We start from the raw sequence: 14,744 nt of genomic DNA, 5'->3' as shown, positions 1-14,744 counted from the left end.
GCCATTTTCCTGCCTCAGCCTCCCGAGTAGCTGGGACTACAGGCGCCCGCCACCACGCCCGGCTAATTTTTGGTATTTTTAGTAGAGACGGGGTTTCACTGTGTTAGCCAGGGTGGTCTCGATCTCCTGACCTCATGACCCGGCCACGTCGGCCTCTGAAAGTGCTGGGATTACAGGCGTGAGCCATCGCGTCCAGCCACGTTTAATTTTTTAAATGGCAAAGATGGCTGGGTGTGGTGGCTTATGCCTGTAATCCCAGCATTTTGGGAGGCCAAGCTGGGAGAATTTCATTGGAGACCAGCCTGGGCAACACAGGGAGACCCACCCCCGCATCTCTATAAAAAACATTAAAAAAAAAATTAGCCAGGTGTGGTGGCATGCACCTGTAGTCCCAGCGACAGGAGTGCAATAGCGATCTCGGCTCACCGCAACCTCTGCCTCCCGGGTTCAAGTGATTCTCCTGCTTCAGACTCCCAAGTAGCTGGGATTAAGGCATGTAGCACCATGCCTGGCTAATTTTGTATTTTCAGTAGAGACGAGGTTTCTCCATGTTGGTCAAGCTGGTCTCGAACTCCCAACCTCAGGTATCCGCCTGCCTCGGCCTCCCAAAGTGATAAGATTACAGGTATGAGCCACCGCACCTGGCCTTGCCTAGCTCTTTTCAATGATGGTTTATTTGGTGGTTAATAACTGTTCTCTTGGCCAGGCACAGTGGCTCACTCCTGTAATCCCAGCACTTTAGGAGGCCAAGGCAGGTGGATCACCTGAGGTCAGGAGTTCAAGACCAGCCTAACATGGTGAAACCCTGTCTCTACCAAAAATTCAAAAATTAGCTGGCTGTGGTGGCACACGCCTGTAATCCCAGCTACTCAGGAGGCTGAGGCACAAGAATAGCTTGAACCTGGGAGGCGGAGGTTGCAGTGAGCCGAGATCAAGCCACTGCACTCCTCTAGTCTGTGCGACAGAACGAGACTCCATCTAAAAAAAATAATAATAATAAATAAGTAAATAACTGTTCTGTTATCCTCATTCCATCTGTCCTGTTAATTTTACTGTGTGAGGATTTTGGTTCTCTATCCTGAATCATCTAAATCCCACCTGCAGGCCGGGCTCGCTGGCTCACGCCTGTAATCCCAGCACTTTGGGAGGCTGAGGCGGATGGATCACCTGAGGTCAGGAGTTCGAGACCAGCCTGGCCAACGTGGTGAAACCCCGTCTCTACTAAAAATACAAAAAAATTAGCTGGGTGTGGTGGCAGGCACCTGTAATCCTAGCTGCTCGGGAGGCTGAGGCAGGAGAATCGCTTGAACCCAGGGGCTGGAGGTTGCAGTGGGCCGAGATCATGCCACTTCACTCCAGCCTGGGCGAAAGAGGGAGACTCCGTCTCAAAAAATAAAAAAAATAAAACCCTTGGCCGGGCATGGTGGCTCAGGCCTGTAATCCCAGCACTTTGGGAGGCCGAGACAGGTGGATCATGAGGTCAGGAGTTTGAGATCAGCCTGGTCAAGATGGTGAAACCCCGTCTCTACTAAAAACACAAAAATTAGCCAGGCACGGTGGCGGGCACTTGTAATCCCAGCTACTCGGGAGGCTGAGGCAGGAGAATCGCTTGAATCCAGGAGGCGGACGGTGCAGTGAGCCGTGACTGCACCACTGCACTCCAGCCTGGGCAACAGGCGAAACTGTCTCAAGAAAAATAAATAAATAAATAATATTAAAATAAAACCCACCTGCAGATTCGCCAGGAGCCCCTGGCACAGCCCCAGACATTTGTCTCTGCTCCCCAGTTTGCCACCCTGGAAATGGTCCCATGCTGCTGGTCCTTCCTGTCAAGGGCCTGTAATGACACAGGCAGCACAGGCACTTGGTTGAGGCTGCATGTTGGAGACAGTCACAGAGGTGACAGGTAGCAGCCAGAGTGCCAACATAGCACAGATGCCTCCTCACACCAACCTGCCAGACTGGTGCCTGCCCAGACCCCACATCCATGTCCATGGGATTCCATCAGGTGGAGGGAGGGGAGGAGACCCCATAGTGGGACTCAGAGACTGTGAAACTTCAGCCTTAGAGGAAGTTTACACAACAGCCCAGAGGCCCCAAGGGGCCACATGGCTCCAGACCCACCCAATCTCTTCTGCCTCTGCCTCTCAGGGAAGGGAGTCAGGCTGAATGGACCAAGACAACAGGGGCATGGCATGGGCCCTGGAACAGCCACAGTCCTCACAGGAAGGTGTGGCCAGCCCAAAGCCTGGAAGGGTGGGCCACACGTGGGGATTAGGCGACCATTCTCGGTGCAGGCTTGGGAGTCGGGCAGCTGCCCAGACAGCGGGAGTAGGGGCATGCTTGGCCCCCACATGAACCTTGCATTGTACCCACGAGAGTCTCCAGGCAGCAGCCCTGAAATCGTGGTCTAGGGAGGCTTTGACAGCAGCAAAGGCTGATGCGGCAGAGCAGGGTCTATGCCTCAGGGCCATAAGTTGGGCTGTGAGTCACCTGCAGGATTCAGACCTCCTAAGGCCGAAAGCAAGCAGAGGGGCAGAGGCAATGCAGGCAGAGCCCCTCCCAAGCAACTCCCACCACCCCAGTCCTCGCTGGGGCACCCACTGTAAGTGCTGTACATTCACTTCACTTTATGCCTGCAGACGGTCCCAGCAGCTGGGCCCAGACCCTCCCCAGGGCCTCACAGCACCACATGATGCATTACTTTCCTTATTGCTTCCGTAACGAGTCACCACAAACCTAGTGGCTTAAAACAACACAAATTTATTCTCTTACAATTTTTTTTTTTTTTTGAGACGGAGTCTTGCTCGGTTCCCCAGGCTGGAGAGCAGTGGCGCGATGTCGGCTCACTGCAAGCTCCGCCTCCCGGGTTCAAGCGATTCTCCTGCCTCAGCTTCCTGAGTAGCTGGGATTATAGGCACCCACCACCACGCCCAGCTAATTTTTTGTATTTTTTGTAGAGACAGGGTTTCACCATGTTGGCCAGGATGGTCTCGATCTCTTGACCTCGTGATCCACCTGCCTCAGCCTCCCAAAGTGCTGGGATTACAGGTGTGAACCACCATGCTCAGCGTCTCTTACAGTTTAGGAGGTCAGAAGTCTGGGTTTCACCAGACTAAAATCAAGGTGTCTGCAGGCTGCATTTCTTTCCAGAGGCTCTAAAGGAGATCCACTTCCTACTCGTTCGGGTTGGCAGAAGGTAGGACCAAGGTCCCCATGTTCTTGCTGGCTGTAAAGGAGGGCTGTTCCCAGCTTCTAGAGGCCCCTGCAGTCCTTGGCTCATGGCCCGCTTCCTCTGTCCTTAAAGCCAGCAACGGTAGGCTAAGTGCTTCTCACTTCAGGACTTATGACGACATTGCGCCCGCCTGGATCTCCAAGGACAGCCTCTCATTTCAAGGTCATGACCTTATTCACATCTACAAAGCCCCCATGCCATGTAAGATAACATATTCACTGGTTCCAGGGAGTAGACCATGGGCATTTTCGGGGGGCCATTATTCTGTCTGCCACAATATCTTCATTTTACAAAACTGAGATTCAGAGACCAGATGACTTGCCCAAGGTCGTACAGTTCAGTGGCCATGCCAGGCCTCAAGCCCAAGCCTCCCCACTCCCAGACCACTGTTCCTGACATTACAGCACCTGCCGGGACTTTAGCCTCTCCAGTCAGCATGCACACCAGGCACAGAAACCCACACATGTGGACACAGAAAATGTCTGGGGTATAAGGATCCTTGCTTTCTCTATAGAGAATTGCTCCAGGGCCCTGAATTGGTTGGGGACAAGGGTAGGCCAGTGAAAGACCGGATTTCAGACCTAATGGCCACACAGGGGACCAAGGAGTTTGGGGTTCAAACGTGATAGGTCACTCAAACTCTACACTGTCCTGCCCACCCCTACGTACATCACCCCACCCATCCCCACAAATGCAGGACATGGCAGGTTGTGGGAGGAAGAGGGGCTGAAGGAACTGCTGGGCTTGCTGAGGGCTTCTTCAGACCAGGGTCCTGAAGGACTTGCCTGGAGCCATTGGTGTTGCACAGGTTGGGGCAGTGGCTCAATCAATCAAACTTTGGGCTGGAGCAGTCCTCCTCGGAGGGGGACCAGCACCCATCATTCAATTCCAGGGGCACAAAAATGGAGGATACCCAATCAAACCCTTAGCAGGGCAGTGGAGTTACCATAGAAACTCAAGACAGGCTGGGTGCAGTGGCTCACGCCTGTGATCCCAGCACTTTAGGAGGCTGAGGCGGGTAGATCACGAGGTCAGGAGATCGAGATCATCCTGGCTAACACAGTGAAACCCCATCTCTACTAAAAATACAAAAAATTAGCCAGGCGTGGTGGCGGGTGCCTGTGGTCCCAGCTACTCGGGAGGCTGAGGCAGGAGAATGGCATGAACCCAGGAGGCAGAGCTTGCAGTGAGCCGAGATGGCGCCACTGCACTCCAGCCTGGGTGACAAAGCAAGATTCCATCTCAAAAAAAAAAGAAAAAGAAAAAGAGAAAGAAAAGAAACTCAAGACAACAGGCTGGGTGCAGTGGCTCACGCCTGTGATCCCAGCACTTTGGGAGGTCCATGTAGGAGGATCACCTGAGGTTAGGAGCTGGAAACCAGCCTGGCCAACATGGTGAAACCCCATCTCTACTAAAAATACAAAAATTAGGCAGGTGTGGTGGCCTGCGCCTATAGTCCCAGCTACTCGGGAGGCTGAGGCAGCAGAATTGCTTGAACCTGGGAGGCGGAGGCTGCAGTGAGCCAAGATCGTGCCACTGCACTCCAGCCTAGACAACAGAGCAAGACTCTGTCTTCAAAAAAAAAAAAAAAGAAAGAAAGAAAGAAAAGAAGGCTGGGCACAGTGGCTCATGCCTATCCTAACACTTTGGGAGGCCAAGGCGGGTGGATCACCTGAGATCGGGAGTTTGAGACCAGCCTGACCAACATAGAGAAACCCCATCTCTACTAAAAATACAAAATTAGCTGGGTGTGGTGGTGCATGTCTGTAGTCCCAGCTACTCGGGAGGCTGAAGCAGGAGAATCGCTTGAACTCGGGAGGCAGAGGTTGCCAATGACCCAAGGTCGTGCCATTGCACTCCAGCCTGGACAACAAGAGCAAAACTCCGTCTCAAAAAAAAAAAAAAGAAAAACTCAAGATCACACTTTTTCCAGTGCCACGTCCTTGCTGTGTGCAGCCCCGTGGTTATGAGACCAGCACCTCATCTGTGCCCACAGCCAGAGGAAAGCAGCCCTGAGTCAACCAAGGGCCAGGACACTCAGGGCCCTCTACTCAAGAAGTGCAGGCTTGGTGGGAATGCCCCGGCCTCCCACACCGCAGTGGCTGGTCCCCAGGGCCAGGGAGCTGCCAGCCAGGCCAGGAGATGGGCCTGAGAGGACAGTCAGGGGGCGCTCAGGTCCCACCTCCACAGGGACTAATGTAAGCAGAAAAGCCTCCCAGAACCATGCACAGAACAAGGGGTGGTCCTGTTGTGTGGAAGATGGCCATGAGGACCCTCCATCCAGAAACAAGGGACCTGTTGTGATACCTGTATGTGGCAGGTGGATTCTCCTAGGTCAGTACCCCATCCTGGCTCCAGATCCAACACAGGCTCTCCCCTCCCTGGCCGATGCTCCCACCGGGCACACCTGCAGCATTCTGAACCCCACTAGGGGCAACAGGCCCAGGCAGCTTCTCCCCGGCCCTCCAACCAGGCCCTGACCCTTCAGCCTCATATACAAAGTCTGGCTTGTGTGGAAGGAAAGGAGCCACCTAGGAGGCAGAGGACAATTTCCTAACGCTCAGGGAAACAGCTATGGCAGGAGCTGAACCCACTATGTTATCAGGCACTGGGCCCCACAGGCTTCCCTGGGCATCACGCAGAAAAGCCAAGCAAGACCAGGCTACGGCAGGAGAGTCCGGTCCACCCTCAGCTCTGTCAACATAAATCAGGAAACAACCTGCAGAACAGGAGCTAGGAAGACGTGTGTTCAGACACTCAGGGCCTGAGGCCAACCACAGCCCTCCCCTCTCACCTGACATCTTTGCCCACTGTTCCAGGCACAGGTGTCCTGGCAGCCTCAGCTCCACAGGGGAGACTGAACCTGTGTCTTTTCAGAAATCAACCAAGTCACCCCAGCAAAGAGGATGCAAAGGAGAGGTAAAGCCATGTCTTCCTCGAGGGTGGGACCCGGCAGGTCCGAGTATTCCTTCCAGACGCTGGCAATCAGGACTCCAGCTCAGCGTGCAGTGTTTGGGAACATCGCCCCTGCTGAGGTACTTCCTGCCCCTCACACACCAGGAGAAAGAATCACTGAGGAAGGACTCCTGGGGACAGAGGAATGGCAGATTCCCCAAGTCAAACAAAGGAGGAGAAAGGGAAGCTGGCAGATAGAATGAAGAAAGACAATTAGTCCATAACCATGTATGGAAAGTGTTAGAAGGAAAGGGGCCCTGGAGTTGACATTTAAAAAGCAAGCAGGGGCCGGCGGTGGTGGCTCACGCCTGTAATCCCAGCATTTTGGGAGGCCAAGGCGGGCAGATATCGAGGTTCAAGAGATCGAGACCATCCTGGCCAACATGGTGAAACCCCATCTCTACTAAAAATACAAAAATTAGCTGGGCATGGTAGCACATGCCTGTAGTCCTAGCTACTCGGGAGGCTGAGGCAGGAGAATCACTTGAACCCAGGAGGCGGAGGTTGCAGTGAGCCGAGATCACACCACTGCACTCCAGCCTGGCGACAGAGCGAGACTCTGTCTCAAAAAAAAAAAAAAAAAAAAAGCAAGCAGCCAGGCGCAGTGGCTGACACCTGTAGTCCCAGCACTTTGAAAGGCTGAGGTAGGAGGATCACTTGAGCCCATGAGTTCAAGATCAGCCTGTCCAACATAGTAAGACCCCATCTCTACAAGAAAATGTTTTAAGAAACTAGCCAGGTATGGCTGGGCGCAGTGGCTCATGCCTGTAATCCCAGCACTTTGGGAGGCCGAGGTGGGCGGATCACGAGGTCAGAAGTTCGAGACCAGCCTGACCAACAGGGTGAAACCCCATCTCTACTTAAAAAAAAAAAAAAAATACCATTAGCCGGGCATGGTGGTGCGCGCCTGTAATCCCAGCTACTCAGGAGGCTGAGAATCACTTGAACCCGGGAGGCGGAGGTTGCAGTGAGTCGAGATTGCTCCACTACACTCCAGCCTGGGCAACAGAGCGAGACTCAGTCTCAAAAAAAAAAAAAAGAAGAAGATGAAACTAGCCAGGCATGGTGGTAGCACATGCCTATAGTCCCAGCTACTGGGGTACAACCTGTGGTGGGAGGATCGCTTGAGCCTGGGAGGTCAAGGCTGCAGTCAAAGTCAAGGCTACAGAGCTGTGATTGCACCACTGCAGTCCAGCCTCAAAAAAAAAAAAAAAAAAGCGGGGGCACAGAGCGGTCTCTCACGCCTGTTAATCCCAGCATTTTGGGAGGACAAGGAGGGTGGATCACAAGGTCAAGAGTTTGAGACCTGGCCAACATGGTGAAATACCATCTCTACTAAGAATACAAAAATTAGCCAGGTGTGGTGGCATGTGCCTGTAATCCCAGCTACTCAGGAGGCTGAGGCAGGAGAATTGCTTGAACACCAGAGGCAGAGGTTGCAGTGAACCAAAATCACACCACTGCACTCCAGCCTGGGTAACAGAGCAAGACTCTGTCTTGAAAAAAAAATTAAAAAGGCAAGATTGCCAGGCGCGGTGGCTGTAATCTCAGCACTTTGGGAGGCCAAGGTGGGCGGATCACTTGAGGTCAGGAGGAGTTCGAGACCAGCCTGGCCAACATGGTGAAACCTCGTCTCTACTAAAAATACAAAAAAAAATTAGACGGGCGTGGTGGTGGGTGCCTGTAATGCCTCAGGAGGCTGAAACAGGAGAATCCCTTGAACCTGAGAGGCGGAGGTTGCAGTGAGCCGAGATCGCATCACTGCACTCCAACCTGGGCAACAGAGCAGGAGTCAGTCTCAAAAAAAAAAAAAAAAAAAAAAAAGCCAAGATTCTGCAAAGTCCCTACCCCCAATTAGGAAGGGCACCAGCACCTAAGAAATGAAGTCCACCAAAAAGGAAGACCAGAGAAGGCTGGCCCCTTAGAGGAAAGGCTTCTAGCTGAAGATCCAGCCCCAGTGGGACAGACACACACACACACACACACACAGACACATACACGCCCATTGGGCTTTGCACAAACAAGGGAGCTGGAGGGGATGAGCCAGAAAAGCTGCACAATGACAACAGGCTTTGTCTTCCCAGGAAGCCAGGCACCATTTAAAGGTACAGAAGCACACGAGGAGTCCAGCTGAGGCACACAAAACCTACCACAGGGCAGCCACCTGGGCGCTCTTCTCCACACCCCCACCCAGTGCCAGTGGAGGCATGAGCCCAGGCAGGAGGGAAGGCACAATGAATTTCTGAAGTAAAGTTTAAATAGATTTTATTGTTACAAGGGAGACCCCACCAAGCAGGGTCAGTGACCCCCCAGGAGGTCACCATGGAGACATCAATAGGTCATGATTGCAGAAGAGGTGACTGGAATTGAATGACATGATCCAGGGGAGGCCGGCCACAAATGCAGTAACATGACCAGGATGGGCCGGTGGGGCTGGTCAGGTCACAGTGTGAGGGACAGAACGGACCCCTTCACTCTGGCCTCCTGTACGTCTCCAGGTGTGACAGGATCCAGCCCGCTGGCAGGAGGAAGGTCACGAAGCAGGAGGTAAGCCCAACGGCCAATTCCTACACAGAGCACAAGAAAGAAGGCACCTCGGAGTCAGTATTCCCCTAGGCTCTCTAAGTCCTAGCAGTTCCCAGGCAGCAGAAAGCCCCGCTCAGGGAGCCAGGACTCAGAGGCAAGTGGGAGGCCCCGCATCCTCACGTTAAAGGAATCCACACTCCACGGAGCAGATAGAGCAGGTCCAAAGCTACGCTAACCCTTGAGGTAAAGGGTCAGTTATAAGGAGGGGGAAGAGTGAGAGGAAGGAGAGACAGCTGGGGTTAGGGTTCAGGGAGAAATGCACCACCAGATGGTAAAGGAAGGGACAGGAAGCAGGATTTATTGAAACCTGTTTTAAAGCTGGTCTGGGCCGGGCATGGTGGCTCACACCTGTAATCCCAGCAATTTGGGAGGCCAAGGCGGGCGGATCACGAGGTCAGGAGTTAGAGACCAGCCTGACCAACATGGTGAAACCCCGTCTCTACTAAAAATACAAAAAATTAGCCGGGAGTGGTGGCGGGTGCCTGTGATCCCAGCTACTCGGGAGGCTGAGGCAGGAGAATGGCTTGGCTTAAACCTGGGAGGCGGAGGTTGCAGTGAGCCGAGATCGCACCACTGCACTCCAGCCTGGGTGACAGAGCGAGACTCCGTCTCAAAAAAAAAAAAACAACAAACAAAAAAAGCAAAGCCTGTATGTTAAGACCCAGGATCCTTGCATGGGCCAGTAACTCCAAAACGATACCTATCCTTCCTTGCCTGAAAACCCCCTCCCAGGCCGGGCGCAGTGGCTCACGCCTGTAATCCCAGCACTTTGGGAGGTTGAGGCAGGCGGATCACGAGGTCAAGAGATCGAGACCATCCTGGCCAACATGGTGAAACCCCGTCTCTACTAAAAATATAAAATTTAGTTGGGCATGGTGGCACGCGCCTGTAGTCCCAGCTATTCGGGAGGCTGAGGCAGGAGAATCGCTTGAACCCGGGAGTCGGAGGCTGCAGTGAGCCGAGATCGCGCCACTGCACTCCAGCCTGGCGACAGAGCGAAACCCCGTCTCAAAATAAATAAGTAAAATAAAATAAAATAAAATAAATAGCAGTAACAACCATTTTCGTCGCTGACAGCGTCAGGCATCCCCCAGTGAACCAACGAGAAAATGGGCTCAGAGCGGCTAAAGAAGTCGGCAGGAGGCGGCGCAGCGAGGAGGCGACAGGAGAGGGAGGGCCTGACAGGACCAGACCCGAGATCCTGGGGCTGTGGGGAAAGACCTAACGCCGACAGCCCCGACAGTCGCCCGGGCACTGTCCCCGTCGTTCGCGCCCTCCAGACATGCCCAAACCGGCACTGCTGCTCCCCGCTACGCTGCGGGGCGCGGGGTGCGGGGCATTCTCAGGACCACCTGAGGTCAGCTAGGCAGAATGGGTCAGCCCACGGCGCCTCCCCGCGCTCTTCCAGGCCCGTTCCTCACCATGATCCCAAGCTTCTCCTCCGGCGGCAACGAATGGATCTTGGCGCGCGGCACTGGGAGCCGCCGGGCCGAGCCTGTCAAGCCCCGCAGCAGCAGCGGCGTCAGGACGGACATGATGGCACGGAGTACACCACAAAAAACGGTCAGCCGTAGCCCAAGGTCAGGAAGCCAAAATGGCTGCGCTGGCCGGAAGTTCCGGAGCTGGGGAAGCAGGGAAACTGCGGCGCGGAAGTCTCTCGGAAATGACGCAAGAACACACCTCCCACAGCCCTTGGCAGTTTTTGGCGCGTTCCTCGAAACAGCCAATTGACACCTTCCTACGCTATGGGCGGAGCACAAAAGGGCTCTTCTTCGAGTTATGTTCCGCCTCCAAGGCTTATACTTGTGAGTGACATCTGGGGCCACCCAATCATGTACGCGAGAAGCCTAAACTGTTCTTGACTCCTCCCTTCATTCATACTGTTAAATCTCTCTCTATTCAGGCCGGGCGTGGTGGCTCACGCCCGTAATCTCAGAACTTTTGGGAGGCCGTCTGTACTAAAAAAAAAAAAGTACGGGCTGGGCGCGTTGGCTCACGCCTCTAATCACAGCACTTTGGGAGGCCGGGGCGGGTAGATCATCTGAGGTCAGGAGTTTGACACCAGTCTTGCCAGCATGGTGAAACCCCATCTCTACGAAAAATACAAAAATTGGCCGGGCGCAGTGGCTCACGCTTGTAATCCCAACATTTTGGGAGGCCGAGGCGGGTGGATCACCTGAGGTCAACAGTTCGAGACCAGACTGGCCAACATGGTGAAACCCCGTCTCTACTAAAAATACAAAAATTAGCTGGGCATGGTGGTGGGCGCCTGTAATTCCAGCTACTCGGGAGGCTGAGTCAGGAGAATTGCTGAACCCAGGAGACGGAAGTTGCAGTGAGCCGAGATGGAGCCATTGCAGTCCAGACTGGGCCACACGAGCGAAACTCCATCTCAAAAATAAAAAACAACAATAAAAAAGTTCGAAAGCAGCCTGGCCAACATGGTGAGACCCCATCTCGACTAAGAATACAAAAAATAGCCGGGCATGGTGGTAGATGCCTGTAATCTCAGCTACTAGGGAGGCTGAGGCAGAAGAACTGCTTGAACCCGGTAGGCAGAGGTTGCAGTGAGCTGAGATCACGCCACTGCACTCCAGCCTGGGCGACACAGCAAGACTCCGTCTCAAAAAAAAAAAAAAAAAAAAAATCTCTCTATTGAGAGTCCCCTCCTCTCCACCAGGCCTCCGTCGTTTTTCTTGAGAATTCCTGACACTGACCTAGTAACCAAACCTCCCTCAATTACTATTACACTCTTCAATTCCAGTTACCATGCTGGAGCAGCCAACTTCCCTTCCTTCCTACCCTATCACTCTCTCTCCCTCCCCCATCCCTTCCTTCTTGGTTTTTTAAACCTAAATCTGACCAAGTCATATACTTTCAGTGGCTCCCCATTGCTTCCTAGTCAAAATCCCAATTCCCGGATGTCACTGTCCAGCCTCAACTCTCAAAACTCTTCAATATTCCACACCTTCGACCCTGCTCTCTGATTTCCACCAACAAGCCTTTTGTTGCATTCAAAATGCACTCTGCATTTTGTTATTGATGTTGAGACAAGGTCTAGCTCTAAGCCCAGGCTGGAGTGGAGTGTGGTGTGATCTCGGCTCACTGCAGCCTTGCGACCTCCACCTCCCAGACTCAAGCCAATCTCCCACCTCAGCCTCCCGAGTAGCTGGGATTACAGGTGCCCACCACCATGCCTGGCTTTTTTTTTTTTTTTTTTTTCCGAGACAGAGTCTTGCTCTGTTGCCCAGGCTGGAGTGCAGTGGCACTATCTTGGTTCTCTGCAACCTCCGCCTCCCGGGTTCAAGCAATTCTCCTACCTCAGCCTCCTGAGTAGCTGGGATTACAGGCATCTGCCACCATGCCCGGCTATTTTTTGTATTTTTAGTAGAGACAAGGTTTCACCATGTTGGCCAGGCTGGTCTCGAACTCCTGACTTCAGGCGATCCACCCACCTTGGCCTCCCAAGGTGCTGGGGATTACAGGCATGAGCCACAGCGCCCAGCCTAATTTTTGTAGTGTTTGTAGAGCTGGAGGGGGGTCTTGCTATGTTAGTCAGGCTAGTCTCAAACTCGTGAGCTGAAGCGATCCACCCAGATCAGCCTCCCAAAGTGCTGGGATTACAGGCGTTTGTCAGGGCACCTGGCCTTGCCTCTGCACTTTGGGTTTTGTTTTTGAGACATGCATCACCCAGGCTGGAGTGCAGTGGTGCAATATCAGCTCACTGCAACCTCCACCTCCCTGGCTCAAGCGATTCTCCTGCCTCAGCCTCCCAAGCAGCTGGGATTACAGGTGTATGCCACCACACCCGGCTAATTTTTGCATTTTTAATAGCGACAGGGTTTCGCCATGTTGGCCAGGCTGGTCTTGAACTCCTGGCCTCATGTCATCTGCCCGCCTCAGCCTCCCAAAGTGCTGGGATTACAGGCATGAGCCACTGTGCCCGGCGTTGCTTCTGCATTTTATGTTCATTTTTTCAGCTCCTATGCAGGCTGCCTTTTTCACCATGCTAACTCCTGCTTCCTGGCTTCCAGTTAATGATACCACTTACTTTATTCAGTGAATATTTATTAGCCTCTACTGTGTGTTAGGAACTATTGTAGACACCAGTATAAACGAGGTGGATAAAGTTTCTTGTCACAAAGCTGACATTCTGGAGGGAAAAAACAGACAATAAACAGGCACTTAATTAGAAACTATTGTGTAAGTGTCACGGTGAAAATAAAACCATGATGTGCTAGGAAGATATGTGGGGTGGCACTACTCAGGATGCCTTCGCTGGTCACCCCAAGCCTGTGTCTCCTCTGTGCCCAGCAACACCTGTGTCAGCCCTGCCCCACATGGTGGGTCTCCATCAAGACTAGGGGCCACCTGAGGGCAGAGCCTGTGTTGGTTCACCACTGTTTCCAACCAGACACTCAGAATGTTTATAAACTGCAGGAGGCTGAACAGTATTGAACTAGGTAGAAGGCACATGAGAAAGGGGGTGTGGGACCAGCCCCTGGGCCAGGTCTTAATGGTACAATCTCATTCCAGGTTTACAATAATGTCATGAAATAGATGCTATTATTTCAATTATTTTATTTTGAGACAGTGTCTTGCTCTGTCGCCTAGGCTGGAGTGAAGTGTCACGACCACACCTCACTGCAGCCTCGACCTCCCAGGCTCAAGTGATCCTCTTGCTTCAGTTTCCCGAGTAGTTGGGGACTACAGGCACACACCACCATACCTGGCTTTTTATTTTTTGTAGAGGCAGGGTCCCACTATGTTGCCCAGGCTGGTCTTGAACTCCTGGGCTCAAGCAATCCTCCCACCGTGGCCTCTCAAAATACTGGGATTACAAGCGGGAGCCACTGCGCCTGCCCTATTTCGAATTTTTTACAAATGAGGAAATAGGCCTGAAGAGTCAGGTGACTTGATCAAGATCATGAAGCTACAAGGCTGCCTTGCCAGGATTACAGGGCAGTTCTGTTGCCTCCAAAAGCCATGCTTTTAGCCACCACACATGCTGCTGCAGAGGTGGACTTCCCAGAAGTTCCAGTTTTGACATTGAGGTTATTAACATCAAAGGCTGTGGCAGGGGGTGGCGATGGGATGGCAAGAGATTGATAAACAGGAGCTTTGGAAGAGAAACCTCAACCCATGGTTTCTCTTCCATGGTGGTGGGGCGGGGGGGGTGGTGTCACAGCAAGGTTGCAATGAACTCGGGGTGCCCTAGAAGGGGAGCTGTGTCTGAGCTTCCTCTGGAGGGATGTGTTCCCAGGCCCCAAGCTCATCCCTCTTCATCGCTCCCTCACCTTCCCCACCCCATTCTAGTTTTTTGTTTGTTTGCTTTTGGCTTACAACAACACAAATTCATTTTCTTACAGTTCTAAAGATCAGAAATATAAAATCAAGATGTCAGAAGGCCAGTATTTCTTGTCACGGCTCCAGGGCAGAATCCATTACCTTTTATTTTCTAATTTCTAGAAGCCACTTGTATCTCTTGGTTTGTAATCCCTTCAAAAATATGGAACGCTTCACGAATTTGCATGTCATCCTTGCACAAGGGCCATGCTAATCTTCTCTGTATCATTCCAATTTTAGTACATGTGCTGCCAAAGCGAGCACTTTTTTTTTTTTAGACAGAGTCTCGCTCTGTAGCCCAGGCTAGTGAGCCGTAGTACCATCTCAGCTCACTGCAAATTCTGCCTCCTGGGTTCAAGTGATTCTCCTGCCTCAGCCTCCCCAGTAGCTGGGATTACAGGCGCACGCCACCACGCCTGGATAATTTTTGTATTTTTAGTAGAGACAGGGTTTCACCATGTTGGCCAGGCTGGTCTCAAAACTCCTGACCTCAAAGTGATCCACCTGCCTCGGCCTCCCAAAGTGCTGTGATTACGGGCGTGAGCCACCGTGCCCGGCCCCATTCTTAGCAATCTCAGCCCAACCCCACCCACAACCACCAGGTCCCTGTTCTTGCCCTGCA

The 14,744-nt window shown here is 52.7% G+C and overlaps 1 protein-coding gene and 1 non-coding gene across 2 annotated transcripts; both read right to left on the bottom strand.

The window, feature by feature from the left end:
• Window positions 1-8,661: 8,661 nt before the first annotated feature.
• On the bottom strand, window positions 8,662-10,311 carry COX8A (cytochrome c oxidase subunit 8A (ubiquitous)). The gene is given in 2 exon segments (NM_001079925.1): window positions 8,662-8,757; window positions 10,198-10,311. Coding segments are annotated over 2 exon segments (210 nt in total).
• A 3,968-nt stretch (window positions 10,312-14,279) lies between these two features.
• LOC112204821 (U6 spliceosomal RNA) lies at window positions 14,280-14,386 on the bottom strand. Its single transcript, XR_002938579.1, has one exon. It is a non-coding gene; the product is annotated as a U6 spliceosomal RNA (small nuclear RNA).
• Window positions 14,387-14,744: the final 358 nt, after the last annotated feature.

Source organism: Pan troglodytes, chromosome 9, assembly GCF_028858775.2.
Source record: "Pan troglodytes isolate AG18354 chromosome 9, NHGRI_mPanTro3-v2.0_pri, whole genome shotgun sequence".
NCBI classification, from domain to species: domain Eukaryota; kingdom Metazoa; phylum Chordata; class Mammalia; order Primates; family Hominidae; genus Pan; species Pan troglodytes.
The sequence above is the reverse complement of the archived record's forward strand: the minus strand, read 5'-3'. Positions and strand labels throughout refer to the sequence as shown.